The 14,890-nt window shown below is 45.2% G+C and overlaps 1 protein-coding gene across 1 annotated transcript in view; it reads right to left on the bottom strand.

Annotated features, from left to right (window-relative positions):
• The window catches only part of PPP2R3A (protein phosphatase 2 regulatory subunit B''alpha), a 169,733-nt gene that overhangs the window by 121,391 nt on the left and 33,452 nt on the right, over positions 1-14,890 (bottom strand). Inside the window, exon 2 of the mRNA XM_026649887.2 lies at positions 1,572-4,165. Coding sequence (XP_026505672.1) covers positions 1,572-3,590 — 2,019 coding nt within the window. The 5' untranslated portion in view covers positions 3,591-4,165. The remainder of the gene's footprint in view (positions 1-1,571; positions 4,166-14,890) is intronic.

Here is a 14,890-nt window from a genome sequence, read left to right as displayed (position 1 = left end):
AGCTGAGAGAGCAGTGGCTCAGGTTTTAGACTCTGGCAACAGCCATGTTCCAGCTTTCCAAAGACTGCCACAGTCCCCCATGAAAAGAGGGATGTCCAGGACACACATTCCTCAGGCTGGAAAAAACAAAACAAACAAACAGAACGCCAGAAAATTTTCCTTCAAATGAAAAAAAAAAAAGTTGTTGCTATCTTTATACATCAGTAAGGAGCAATAAAGATCAAACATGCTTTTGTTTGAAATTCATAATTGAAGAGCAACTAGACTCTTTCCACTGGCCTTGCTTTGTAAATAAATAAATAAGGGTCAGACGAGGGTAAGACCAACATTTATTTCTGAGAGTTTGGGTCCTGACTGATTCTTCCCTCTCTTGCAGGAAGGAGTCTTTCTCCCTTGCTAGTGATATCAGACAAGATTCTGTTTGTAGCCTGCTATTAGCAGAGCTGCCTGAAGAAATACTAAAAAACAGTCGGAGGGTCTGAGGTCTAAAAAAGATTTTGGCACTCACAACCAGAGTCAGAAGAGCTCCCCTCCCCTGTCAGCACCACAGCAGGTAGCTACATGCTCCAAAAGAAAAAAAAAGCACAGAGCCTTGGGGGACAATTTGGGTGCAGAGCTCTTCTAAAAAAAAAAAAAAAAAAAAAGCTGTCCATAAGCTCCCATTGGCACTACTGGGCACTGAGCACTGTTGGAAACCTGGCCCTTACTTAGGTACTTAAATGAGAGGCGGGCTCTGGAAAGTCTGGCCCTGCCTGTGTATCCTGAGCACTTGGAAATCTGACCCTGAGCAGTTTTGAAAATTCAACCCCTAATGCAAATGCGAGGCCACAAAGCTTGTTCAAGCAACTGAGGCCCCTCCTTCCTTCCCAACAGGTTCCGAGCCATCACCATCTCCTGGGCAGATCCACACTTGGCTTCACAGCACACCTGCAGTGAAACTGGCTGCCAGTGTGTTGGATTCCCTGCTCCCGAATCCCCACTGCAAAAATGCCAGACTCCATGCTGGCTCCTCATGCTTGGAAGAGAGAGTAAAAGAAACTGCCTCTCACCAGCTTCTGCCCCCTTTTCCAGGGGTGGTGGTGGTACTGGCTCTCCTGCTCTGAGGGAATGGAGAAAAGCAGGGTAAGGCCAGCCTGTGGGCTCTGCATTGAGGCAGAGGGCACACCAGCACTCAGGACTGGTAAGGGAGGCTCCTCCGGCTCATCCAGGCCCAGGGCAAGGTTTGTAGGTGCTCATTTCTTGTTTCCATAGGTGATTTGTTTAGCCACCAAGTTTCCTTTCCCCTCCAGGTATAAATGGCCCACTTACAGGACACTGCAAGCAGAACCAACCCCAGAACTACCATCAAGGAGAAAGGCTCTTCTGCAATGAGGAAGAGATGATCTCAGATTAAAACTGCGATACATCTGTTTTTTTTTAAAAGCCACTGTTCAATCCGTGTCCACATTGTATTCAGTAAATCAGATATGTCCTTTCTCATTAGTACACATATTCATTCAACACTCACATGTTGTTCATAGTTTCCAGTGTCCCTTTCACTCATTATCTAACCATAGGCTTTGATGTCTTACCTTGATCACCTCTGGGGGCTGCTGAATCAATGTGGGGACAGTGTCTTTGGTAGTAGCACCCATACAACTTCTCTGTACAGCTGGGAAGGACTGTGAGGGAGTGGTCAAGGTTTCCTGAAGAATTTGCATCATTTCCTTCTCTTTGGATAAATTTCCTTTGCCCATGTGGCATTCCACCAGTTCTTGGGCAAAATCCTCGATACTTTCCAGGATACGAAGTAGAAGGGCTTTGTCGTCTTCCTCCATTTTGTGGCCATTAGTTTCCACGGTCTTTGACAAAGGGGAAGTAGAGTTTTTGTCAGGGAATAAACAGACTTTATTTTTGGTTTCAAGAGCTAGTGGTAGGACCTTCCCACCCTCTTGGCCAAAGCCCTTCAGAAATCCAGGATCGTTCTCCTTCATGGTGGGCTCCTTCAGCGCGCTCTCCATTTTCTGTGAAAAGTGCTCCAAGTCCAACAGCAGCTTATCTATCTCATCCTGGTTGTTTTTCCTTGATTCTCTTTGTTCTCCTGAAGAGGTGCTAGCCCTGGAATCATTCATAAGAGAATCTGAGATTGGTTCTATAAAGGTGATTTTCCCAGAGGTCTCGGCAACAGCTTCAGCATGAACTCTGGCAGGTGCCTCTTTAAGGACTACAGTAAGATCTGGGCTTCCAGTTTTCTGTTGGCTGCTCTCTAAACTCTCCCAGCTACCTTTATGTTCTGCCCTCTTTCCCTTGCCTAGTGCTATCTCCCCATCTGACTCCTCTTCAATGTATAGCGTTTCTCCAATGGAAGACACACATTTGGAAGGGCTTACAGTTAGTAACTGAGGTACAGTACAAGCATTTTTCACAGTTCTTGAGTTGTTCTGCTGGGTGCTGCTGTGCAAGGAGTCTGAGGTAAAGCCTCCAGTGTTAGTTTGGATAGGTTTTGGGGTGCTAGTTGTGCCAATCTCATGCTGGCCATCTTGCAGTTCTACAGTAAGAGAGGGTCTTGTTATGGCGGATGGCAAATGCACAATATCCTCATACCTAGGAGGTTGCTCATTGCCAAATATTGGGGAAAAGGGAGCCTGCTGCAACCCATGCAAACTAGTAACCAATTCTGCCAAGTCACCGAGTTCCACGTGACTGGGCTGCTTTAGTTCAATGGGGAGCTTTTTCAGGTAGGAAGAAAACCTAGTCATCAAATTCCTATAGATCATCTCAGAGCTGGCCAAGGGGTCATTATCATTTCCCCCACTGATATCACCTGAAGCTTTCTTTTTGATGCAGTGCTTGATGATATCTGTACATTTTTTCAGGTCCTCAGAGCATTTGAGCAGAATGTCCAAACACACTTTAATATCTCCACCAGAAGAGCTGTCCAGCTTGTGCTTTTCCAAAATCTGGGTGATAAAGCTCTCTTCAGAGAAGGCCTGGGTGGAGAGGGAAGCGGCAGTATTCACATTTCCCTCTGAGGAATTGCAGCTCTCCTGCCATTTCTCCCCAGCTGAGGGAGTCTGCAGCAAGCCAAAGGGAGGGCAGTTCTCATCATTGTTGAAGTGTCCATAAATCAGATCAAAATCAAATGACCGTCTGTTGAACGATTCTGACCTCACTTTCCTTCCCTTTCTGTAGGTCACATGGCTGGAAGAGTTTTTGACCCTTTCAAAGGAGAATTCCTTTATTTTACCACTGGCAAGATTTATAGCTTCCCCGGTGATATCTTTTAGACTGCAGGTGGTTTGCACTGAAGATCCCTTTTTGAGCCTTGGATTACTTGGGAGGATCTGCTGATAGTCTTCATTCCCAGCCAAAGTTAGCCCATTTTCAGGAGTCGAAAGTCTCTGGTCTAGATCTGCACCTCTGACATTAGATGCAGGGACTCGAAGTAGCTCTGCACAAATACTGTGGTGGGCCACTATGCATGCAACTCCTTGCTTGAACACCTGACAGGTCCCAGTACAGTAATGCACAGTGTGCTGAAAGTGACAGTCTATCACGACACTGCTGTAACAGTTCACAGTAGTGACTACAAGCTGATAGGTTGCTGCCATAGCATGAATTCCCCTTGGTAGCGAGGCTCTGAAATTCACCACAAACTCAGAAGGTCCAACCGCCTCTTCAAACCCAGGCTGGGTTTAATGAAAACATTCCTATTTCAGTCTCATCCCATTGATTAAGAAAATAATTTTTAATTACAGGGAAAACTCTGAACTGTAAAGTCTATAATCCTGGTGAGATCTGGGGCAGTATCTGCAGTAAAATTGCAACTGCAACTGCAGCACATATAAGGTTTGACTTAGGGTGATTTGATTATATAATATTGCTTAAAATTGTACTCCAAGCAGAGATTACTTTGCTGACCACAAAAACAGCATCCATTACTTCCCTTCTCATAGCCCAGGGAGGTTCAGTAAGAGACATTATAGAACACACACCAGCTCCCAGACTAAAGAAATGACAAAACAACTATTTTTTTCCTTATATTTTTTCTCCTTCTTCAGGCCTGGGGTTTTAGAGAGGGATGCTCTGTGCTGAAAAAGGCAGATACTAATTGGCTGCAACATAACAATGAGGAATCCACAGCAAACTGGAATAATCTGTTTCTGCCAACTGGTAAGAGAGACACCTGCAATAAAAACAAATACAAGAGTCAATATCATTACTAGAGAGAATATGTAACCTTAACTAATACTGTACCAAACATAAGACACCAGATCTAATTCCCAGTACATGACCTTGTATGGGCAATGGCATCATGAGAATCAGTGAACCAAACATGATAATGCAGTTGAAATGCCTGCCTATGTTTAAAATAAGGCTGCCCATGCATTTCCATTCTAAGGATTCTTTCTCAGCTCCTTGTAACATTCCCAAATTTATTTCTTTAGGGCTGCTCAAGGGGATGTTTTTTCTTAAATTGAGCAAAAATGTTTTAACCATTTCTGGGAATGAGGATGGGGATTGGAGGGGTGAGGAAGACCAACACTGCATGCTGCCCAGATTGCATACTGTGATCACATAATTAAAGTCAAATGTATTATGAAGACCAGCAGGGGACTGCAATAACATGGCTGCCTGAGCTCTGAGGCAAAGTAATATGCCTCCATTGACCCCTAAACATACTAAACTCCCCTCTACCCCCAAAAATCAGAGCTGCAGAGAAGGGATTCTTTTAAAAAAAAAAAAATCTGAAAAAGATCCCTTACCAAGAAGAGTGTTTGTGGTTCACAATCTGGAGAGCCCTCTCAGGCTCTAAGTGAACACACAACAGCCAAATTAGGCAGAAATACCACGGCTGGAAAAAACCAAATGGCCACCAAAGCAGACATTTTAGAGTTGATCTCTGAGTTTAAGCTCATGACAACTGATCTGATGACCCAGCTTCTAGAAGTAAAAAAGGAAGTTACTGACTTGGAAGAGTGCATCTCTGTGCTAGAGACTAGCATCAGAGAAGCATATGAGAGAGTGACAGAGTTGCAGAGCCACCTGGCACTGATGGACTAGAGCAGGGGTAGGCAAACTACAGCACGCGGGCTGGATCCAGCCTGCGAGCCATTTTAAGCCAGCCCGTGAGCTCCCGCTGGGGCACTGGGTCAGGGGCCACACCACACGACTCGGCCTCGCTCCGGCTGGGGCGCAGTGCTGGGGGCCACACCACCCAGCTCCTGGAAGCAGCGGCATGAGCCACGGCATGGCCCCACTCTGGCTCCTAAGCACTCCAATGGGAGCTGCAGGGGCGGTGCCTGCGGACGGGGCAGCATGCAGAGCCGCCTGGCCACGCCTCCACATAGGAGCCGGAGAAGGGACATGCCACTGCTTCCAGGAGCCGCTTGAGGCACCACTCGGAGCCAGCACCCCGAGCCTCTCCCCACGCCCTAACCCCCTGCCCCAGCCCTGATGCCCCTCCTGCTCTCCAAACCCCTTGATCACAACCCGGAGCACCAGGGCCGGTGCAAGGATATTTTGCACCCTAGGCAAAACTTCCACCTTGAGCACCCCTTTCCCCTACCATCCCCCCAGAGCATCGTTTATTATAAACTTTCAAAAATGAATACTGCATAATGTGGCATTGTTCATTAGAATTAATACACATTCGGCTTGAAAATGTATTAATTTCATTATTTAGTCTACATATTTAATGAAAATAAATGGCCTTGGGTCTCCTGCATGTGGCTAGAGTCCCTCCTGCCCCCCCCCCCCATGGATCTGGAAAGGGCTGTTTTGGGGATCAGAGCACAGATCTTGGGGGCTTGGGGAGGAGGCGGCTCGGGGCTGGCAGGGGGGGCGCGGGTGGGCAGTGATGTGGGGCGCGGCGGAGGGAGGCAGCAGGGCCCGCAGTTGCAGAGGACGCCCACAGAGGTAGATGCTAAGGGGCAGGTTCTGTGGGTGGAGAGGGGAGCGCTGCGGGGCAGGTTGCAGGGGGAAGGGTCTGGGGGGAGAGGGGAGCGCTGCAGGGCGGGTTGCTGGGGGAAGGGTCTGGGGGGAGAGGGGAGCGCTGCGGGGCAGGTTGCAGGGGGAAGAAGAGGCTCTATGGATGGAGAGGGGAGCACTGTGGGGCAGGTTCCCGAGGGCAGGGTCTGGGGGGAGAGGGGAGTGCTGCGGGGCGGGTGCCCGAGGGCAGGGTCTGGGGGGAGAGGGGAGCGCTGCAGGGCAGGCTGCAGGGGGAAGGAGAGGCTCTATGGGTGGAGAGGGGAGCGCTGCGAGGTGGGTTGCAGGGGGAAGGGTCTGGGGGGAGAGGGGAGCACTGCGAGGTGGGTTGCAGGGGGAAGGAGAGGCTCTATGGGTGGAGAGGGGAGCGCTGCGAGGCAGGTTGCAGGGGGAAGGGTCTGGGGGAAGAGGGGAGTGTTGCCTGCGGGGCGGGTGCCCGAGGGCGGGCAGGCTCTGGAGGGGGCGCGGCCGGCGTGTTGCGCCCCGCGGTGTCCATGGTGACTGCAGCCGCCGGCCAGTGCTGGGTCTTGAGGTGCGGGGCCCCTGGCCGCCCCACTGGAGCTGCGAGTGGAACCCGCTCCCTGCACAGCGTCCTCCGAGTCACTCAAGGCAAACCCTGCCCTGGCCCGGCCATGGACCACCCCTGTGCAGGGAATGTAAAAAAAAAATTTGGGGCACCGCTTTTTGGCACCCCCAAATCTTGGCGCCCTAGGCAGCTGCCTAGTTTGCCTAGTGGTTGCACCGGCCCTGCAGAGCACCCTCCTGCACCCCAAACCTCTCATCCCCAGCCCCACCCCAGAGCCTGCACCCCCAGCCGGAACCTGAACCCCTTCCCCCACCCCTGCCCCAGACTTGATCCCCCTTCCACACTCTGAACCCCTTGGTCCCAGCCCACAGCACCCTCCTACACCCCAAACTCCTCATCCCCGCCCCACCCCAGAGCCCGCACCCCCAACCAGAGCCCTCACTCCCTCCTGCACCCCAACCCCAATTTTGTGAGCATTCATGGCCTGCCATACAAGTTCTATTCCCTGATGTGGCCCTCAAGCCAGAAAGTTTGCCCACCCCTGGACTAGAGAGTGAGAGATGAAGCTTAAATTGGATGATATAGAAAACAGAGCAAGACAGAACAATCTCAGAATTAAGAGGCTGCCTAAAAATGCTGAAGGAGGAAAAACTTTAGTTGTGGAGTTGTTAAATCTGAGCTCTCTGGGAGAGGTAAATGTGGAGAGAGCACACAGGGCGCTGTTCCTCTGCCTGGGCATTGTGATGGACCCAGAGATCTCATTCTGAAATTCCATGATTATCGGCAAAAAAATATCACTATGAAAAAAGCCAGAGAACATTCAGAGCTCATACTCAAAGGCCACAAGCTGCAATTTTTCCATGAACTCTCTGCCCTAACCTTAAAAAAGAGGAGAGAGTTGGGGGAAATTACAGCAGCCCTCAGGGAAGCAGATATCTGCTCCAGATGGGGATTGCCATTTAAACTCTAATTCGGCTTCCAAAATCAGTATTATGTAGTACGAGACTTAAACTGAGGAAAAAATACACTCCTGTCAGAAATCCAAACCTCAGCCATACCAGAGGATATTACTCCAGAGGTAGTAACCAAGAATAAGATTCTGAAAAAGTCTTGGCAGACAGTGAAGGAAAAGAAAAAATAAATGACACTAGAGACTGCACTAGCAATGGCAGAATTGAAGCGGAAAAAGAGAACTCTGATACCTGAGGAGTAACCTAAAGATTAATCAGAAGGGACTTCTTGTGGGTCACCAAGAATTAATAGCTGAACAGTAACTATGTTAATATTATAAAGGATGGGGAGGAACCATTAGGGATTGTGTGTAAATCCTCCCCATGTAACTCAAGTGATCAGATGGTACAATGTACCACCTCTGGATTACAAGAGAAGCAGTCAAAGTGTTCACAAGAAGAGTATGGGGGGTTGGAGTTCAGGAAATCATATTTGTCATTTGGGGACCAAAGGCTCTTAAGGAAACTAAGCAGTCATGTGCTAACACAGAAGGTCCTCTCATGGATCAGTAACTGGTTAAAAGATAGGAAACAAAGGGTAGGAATAAATCATCAATTTGCCCAGTGGAGAGAAGTAAACAACAGAGTCCCCCAAGACTCCATTCTGGGACATGTGCTGTTCAACATGTTCATTAATGATCAGGAAAAGGAAATGAACAGCGAAGTGGCAAAGTATGCAGATAATGCAAAATTACTCAAGTTAGTCAAGTCCAAAGGTGACTGCGAAGAGTTACAGGGGAACCTCAAGAAACTACATGACTGGGGAACACAATGGCAGATGAAATTCAAAATTGAGGAGCACAAAGTGATGCACATTGGAAAAAATAGACCCAACTACACATATCTAATGATGGGTTCTAAATTAACTGTTACCACACAAGAACAATCTTGGAGTCACTGTGGATAATTCTCTGAAAACTTCAACTCAATGCACAGCAGAGGTCAAAAAGGCTAACAGAATGTTACATAAGAATGGCCATGCTGAGACAGACCAATGGCCCATTATCCTGTCTTCCAACAGTGGCCAGTGCCAGCTTTTTCAGAAGAAATTAACAGAACAGGGCAATTAATAATTGATCCATCACCTGTCGTCCAGGCCCAGCTTCATGCAGGCTGACTGCGTTATGTGAAGTACTTCCTTATGTTCATTTAAAACCTGCTGCCTATTAAATTTCATTGGGTGACTCCTGGTTCTTATATAACGTGAAAGGGTAAAAACACTTCCCTATTCACTTTCTCCACACCATTCATGATTTTATAATCTCTATCATATCCCTCCTTAATCATCTCTTTTCTAAGTTGAACAGTCCCACTCTTTTTACTCTCTCCTCATATGAAGCTGTCCCATACTCCTAATCATTTTTGTTGCCCTTCTCTGTACCTTTTCCAATTCTAATGTATCTTTTCAGAGCTAGCGTGACCAGAACTATATGCAGTATTCAAGGTGTGGGTGTACCATGGATTTATATAGTAGCATTATGATGTTTTCTGTCTCATTAGCTATCCCTTTCCTATTAGTTCCCTAACATTGTTTGTTTTTTGACTGGTGCTGCACATTGAGTAGATGTTTTCAGAGAACTATCCACAATGACTCCAAGATCTCTCTCGAGTGGTAACAGCTAATTTAAATCCCATTGTTTTGTATGTATAGTTGGGATTATTTTTTCCAAACTGCATTACTTTACACTTATCAACGCTGAATTTCATCTGCCATTTTGTTCCTCAGGCATCCAGTTTTGTGAGATCCTTTTGTAACTCTTCACAGTCAGCTTTGGATTTAACTATCTTCAGTAAATTTGTATCATCAGCAAACTTTGCCACCTTAACTGTTTACCGCCTTTTTAAAATCATTTATGAATATGTTAAACAGCATGCGATGTCCTGGGTCTTGAACCCAGGCCTGGCAATTCCCAAAGAGCTGCCACATCCTGGCCTCTACCTAATGGCTCCTGAAACTGAGTGGGCTAAGAAGCTACTAGGGCTATAGCCCCAGCCCAGGCACCACCCATGGGTGCACTGACTGGAGGATCACCCAGCTCCACCCATTGGCCCAACTACACTATTTAAGCCAGGAGGAGGAATAGGAAGTTTGTCTGAGCAACAAGGTGGTTTCCTGTTATGGCTGCATTGGACCCTGCTTGTGCCTGCCTCCTACACCTGACCCTGTTCCTGATTCCTGCTCTGCTCCTGTCCTCCCCCCACCTTCATTCCTGTTCCCACCGTATTTGATCCTTGTCTCTGCTTCTGCCCTTACACCTCACCTCCAATCTTCAGTGACCATTCCTGGCTCCGACCCCAGCTTCTGACCCTGACTCCAGCTTAACCCTTGGCTCTGGCATTTGGCATCTGACCTCGGCTCTGATCCTCAGCTTCAGTCCTGGTTCTGACTCTGGCTTGACCCCTGGCTCTGGTAATTGGCAGTTGACTCTGGTGTTGGTCCTTGGCTTCATTCCCCAACCTATAGGCCTGCTCTTCCCACTAGAACTGACCACCTACATCCCAGTTCCTACCACAGCACAGGACCCATTACATATATCTTTGGGGGACTCCGCTATTTACCGTTCTCCACCGTGAGAATTGACCATTTATTCCAAACCTTTGCTTCCTATCTTTTATGTAGTTACTGATCCATGAGAGGACCCTCCTTCTTATCCCATGATTGCTTACTTTGCTTAAGAGCCTTTGATGAGGGACCTTAACAAAGGCTTTCTGAAAGTCAAAGGATATTATATCAACTGGTTCACCCTTATTCATGTTTGTTGATCCCCTCAAAGAATTGTAATAGACTGGTGAGGCATGATTTCCCTTTATTGTAGTTTCAACCAGTTTGCCTCGTATTGAAGTTAGGCCTACTGGCCTGTAATTGTCAGGATCACCTTTGGAGCCTTTTAAAAAAATTGGGGTTACATTAGCTAATCCAGTCATCTGGTACAGAGGCTGATTTAAGCGATAGGTTACATACCACAGTTGGTAAATTCTGCAATTTTATATTTGAGTTCCTTCAGAAATCTTGGGTTAATACCGTCTTGTCCTGGTGACTTATTACTGTTTAATTTATCAGTTTGTTCCAAAACTTCCGCTACTGACACCTCAATCTGGGATAGTTCTCAGATCTGTCACCTAAAAAGAATGGTTTGCATATGGGGAAACTCCCTCACATCCTCTGCGGTGAAGACCAATGCAAGGAATTCATTTAGTTTCTGTGAAATACCCTTGTCTTCCTTGAGTGCTCCTTTAGCGCCTTGATCATCCAGCATCCCCACTGACTGTTTGGCAGGCTTCCTCCTTTTCATGCGCTTTTTAAAAAAATTACTGTTAGCTTTTGTATATTTTGCTAATTGCTCTTCAAATTCTTTTTTGACCTGCCTAATTATACTTTTACACTTGACTTGCCAGAGTTTATGCTCCTTTCTATTTTCCCCTGCAGGATTTGACTTCCAATTTTTAAAGGATGCATTTTTGCCTCTAACCTCCTCTTTTATTCTGATGTTTAGCCATGGTGGCATTTTTTTGGTGCTCTTAATGTTTTTTTTTTTTAAATTTGTGGTATACATTTAGTTTGAGCCTCTATTATCGTGTTTTTAAAATAGTTTCCGTGCAGATTGCAGACTTTTCACCCTTGTGACTGTTCTTTTTAATTTCCATTTAACTAGCTTCCTCATTTTTGTCTAGTTCCCCTTTTTGAAGTTAAATGCTACTGGGGTGGGTTTCTTTGAACATCCTTGAGGAGGGAAAGCACCAATTTAATTACATTATGGTTGCTATTACCAAGCGGTTCAGCTGTATTCACCATTTGTAACACATCCAGCGCTCCACTTAGGATTAAATCAAGAATTGCCTCTCCCCTTGTGGGTTCCAAGACTGGCTGCTCCAAGAAGCAGTCATTAATGGTGTCTAGAAATTTCATCTCTGCATCCTGTCCTGAGATGACCCAGTCAAAAGAGAATAGTTGAAATCCCCATTATTACTGGATTTTCTGTTTTTGTAACCTCTCTAATCTCCCTGAGCATTTCACACTTACTGTCACCATCCTAGTCAGGTAGAGGCAGTATATGCCTGCTGCTATACTCTTATTATTGAAACATGGAATTTCTATCCATAGAGATTCTATGGTAGTCTGATTCATTTAAGATTTTTACTACATTTCACTCTATGCTTTCTTTCACATACAGTGCCACTCCCCCACCAGTGCAATCTACTTTGTCATTCCTATATATTTTGTACCCTGGTATTACCGTGTCCCACTGATTATCATTCAACCAAGTTTCTCTGATGTCTATTATATCAATATCCTCATTTAATATCAAGCACTCAAGTTCATCCATCATAGCATTTAGACTTCTAGCATTTGTATACAAACACTTATAATAATTTGTCAGTATTTGGTTGTCTGCTTCCATGTGATGTAATTGAATGGGATTCTTTTTCATTTGACAATTTCTCTTCAGTCTGTACTTGATCAACTTCTGTCCTCTCCTCTTTACTGGGATATAGAGAATCCCCTTTAATAAATCCTTCCATGAGGGATGTCTCTGTCTGAACTGGGGTGCTTCTCTGCACCTGTCAGCTTTCCCCCAGCCCTTAGTTTAAAAACTCCTCAATGACTTTTTTAATTTTACATGCCAGCAATCTGGATCCGTTTTGGTTTAGGTGGAGCCCATCCTTCCTATATAGGCTCCTCCTTTTCCAAAAGGTTCCTGATAAACCTAAATCCCTCCTCCCAACATCATCTCATCCATGAGTCGAGACCCTGATGTTCCACCTGTCTAACAGGGCCCTGTGCATGTAACTTGAAGCATTTCAGAGAATGCTATCATGAAGGTCATGGACTTTACTGACTTACCTAGCAGCCTAAATTTGCCATTCAGGACCTCTCTCCTATATTTCCCTATGTCATTGATACGTAGGTGTACCATGACCACTGGCTCCTCCCCAGCACTGCACATAAGTCTGTCTAGATGTCTTGAGAGATCCGCAACCTTTGCACCCAGCAGGCAAGTCACCATGCAGTTCTCCCGGTCATCGCAAACCCAGCTATCTATATTTCTAATAACCAAATCCCCCATTACTAGTACCTGTCTCTTCCTAAAAACTGGGGTCCCCTTCCCTGGAGGGGTATCCTCAGTGCAAGAGGATACCATGCCATCATCAGAACAGAGGGTCCCAACAATGCAATCATTTCCCTTCACTCCAGATTCATGTTCTCCTTAAGGACTTTCATCCTCTTCAAAAGCACAGAGGCTGTCAGACTGGGGGAGGGTCCCTCAAAGTCTCCTCTATGTATCTTTGTATGTATTCCTTAGCTCCTCCAGTTCAGCCACTCTGGTATCAAGAGCCTATACTCGGTCTCTGATGGCCATGTGTTGCTTACACAGAATTCTCACGTATGCCAACTGCCCACAAGGCAAGTAAACATACATGCTGCATTCAGCACAATGAAATTAAAATGTTAGGAGCTGTTAGGAAAGAGACAGAAAATAAGAAAGAAAATATAATGCCACTATATAAATCCATGGTGCGCACACAAACATTGAATATTGTGTTCAGTTCTGGTCACCGCACCTCAAAAAGGATAGTGAAACTGGAAGAGGTTTAGAGAAAGTCAACAAAGATGATGAAGGGTATGGAATGGCTTCCATATGATGAGAGACTAAAAAGATTAGGGCTGTGAAGCTTAGAAAAGGGATGACTAAGGAGGAATAATAATAAAAGTCTTTACAATCATGAATGGTGTGGAAAAAGTGACTAGAGAAGTGTTATTTACCCTTTCCCACACTACAAAAACCAAGGGTCACCCAATGAAATAAATATGCAACATATTTAATACAAACAAGACAAACTACTTTTTCACAAAATCCGTAGTCAACCTGTGGAACTCGTTGCCATGGGATGTTGTTGTGGCCAAAAGTATAACTGGGTTCAAAAAAGAACTAGATAAATTCACAGAGGATAGGTCCGTCAGCGGCTATTAGCCAAGATGGTCAGGGATGCGATCTTAAACCTCTGACTGCCAGAAGCCAGGAGGTGAAGACAGGGGTGGATCACTCCAATTGCCCTGTTCTGTATACTCCCCAGAAGCGCTAGTTCTGCCCACTGTTGGAGACAGGATATTGGGTTAGATGAACCATTGCTCTGACCCAGTATGGCAATTCTTATACTGTTATAACTGGTTTATATGTTATGTTGGTGTTTTAGTTTTTCTATTTAAACTAAGGGGAATGCAGGAGAGGGGAGGGAACTGGTTAGGCAGAGGAGGAATTATTACAAGAAATACGTAGGGAAGTTCACAAACAGAAACCAAGCCATATTCAGGCACACAATTGTGAATATAACACAACTAGAAACAAGAGAGACATTGGCCACACAAGAGTTCATGCCATCAAACAGCTAAAGAATCACAATAATTTCAAGTTTTTCAATAAGCTAAATAGTTATTCTGAATGGCTTTTCCTTTTAAAGTAATATATTTGAACATCAAAGGACTAAATAATGTCATTACAATGAACAAAGCTGTGACAGAACTTTAAAACCCTCACTCTCAGATTATTTATTTCAAGAAACTCATTTTCAGGAGGGGCAAATTATGGACATGAAAGGTAATTAGTTTCAGCAGACATTTTTTGCTTCAGCCAAAGAAAAGAAAAGAGGAGTGGTCATAATATTTGCTTAACACATACCTTTTCAGATTAAAGATCAATTTAAGGATAAGGAGGAATGGTTTATTTTACTGAAGCGCACAATTGCTGGATTATAATAACAATGGGCTCAATGAATCTTCCAACCAAAAGCAAAACAATTTTTTAAGGACTTCTTTAAAATACAGCAAAGCTTTGAGGAAAGGTCAATTATACACCAGAAAAAAAAACCCAAGGTGGACAGGGAAGCAGGTACAGTATTGACTTCTCTGTGCCAACAACTCACTTTCTCAGATTGCCGGACAGAAATGCACCCAGGGGAATCGGATTACACATTTTATTCACACCCTCATCAGTTAATATACTACAATAGATCTAATGGTAATCTCTAAATCCTCAATGAAGCAGACAAGATCAGCAGAAATTGGCACCATCATATGGTCAGATCATTCACCTTTGATAGTAATATTTGATATCTGAGATGGGTCCCAGAGATCACTTGTTTGGAAAATGAACTGGTTGCTTGTTCAAGATAAAGCAATTAAAGAGGACATTCTTCAGTACTTTCAAATAAATGATACAGTCAATAAACAAAGAGGCAGGTAAAGTGGTATTGAGGGGACAGCTGATAAGTAGAGGCTCTCAGTTGAAAAAAGAGAGAGCTAAAGAAGACAAAATAGAACTACAACAGGAGATAAAAAGGTTACAAGACATACATAAAAACACAGGTTCAAAAAAAGTATATCAACAAT

The sequence above is a fragment of the Terrapene carolina genome, unplaced genomic scaffold (assembly GCF_002925995.2).
Source record: "Terrapene carolina triunguis isolate 2854851 unplaced genomic scaffold, T_m_triunguis-2.0 Scaffold88, whole genome shotgun sequence".
Classification (NCBI taxonomy): Eukaryota; Metazoa; Chordata; order Testudines; family Emydidae; genus Terrapene; species Terrapene triunguis.
The sequence above is the reverse complement of the archived record's forward strand: the minus strand, read 5'-3'. Positions and strand labels throughout refer to the sequence as shown.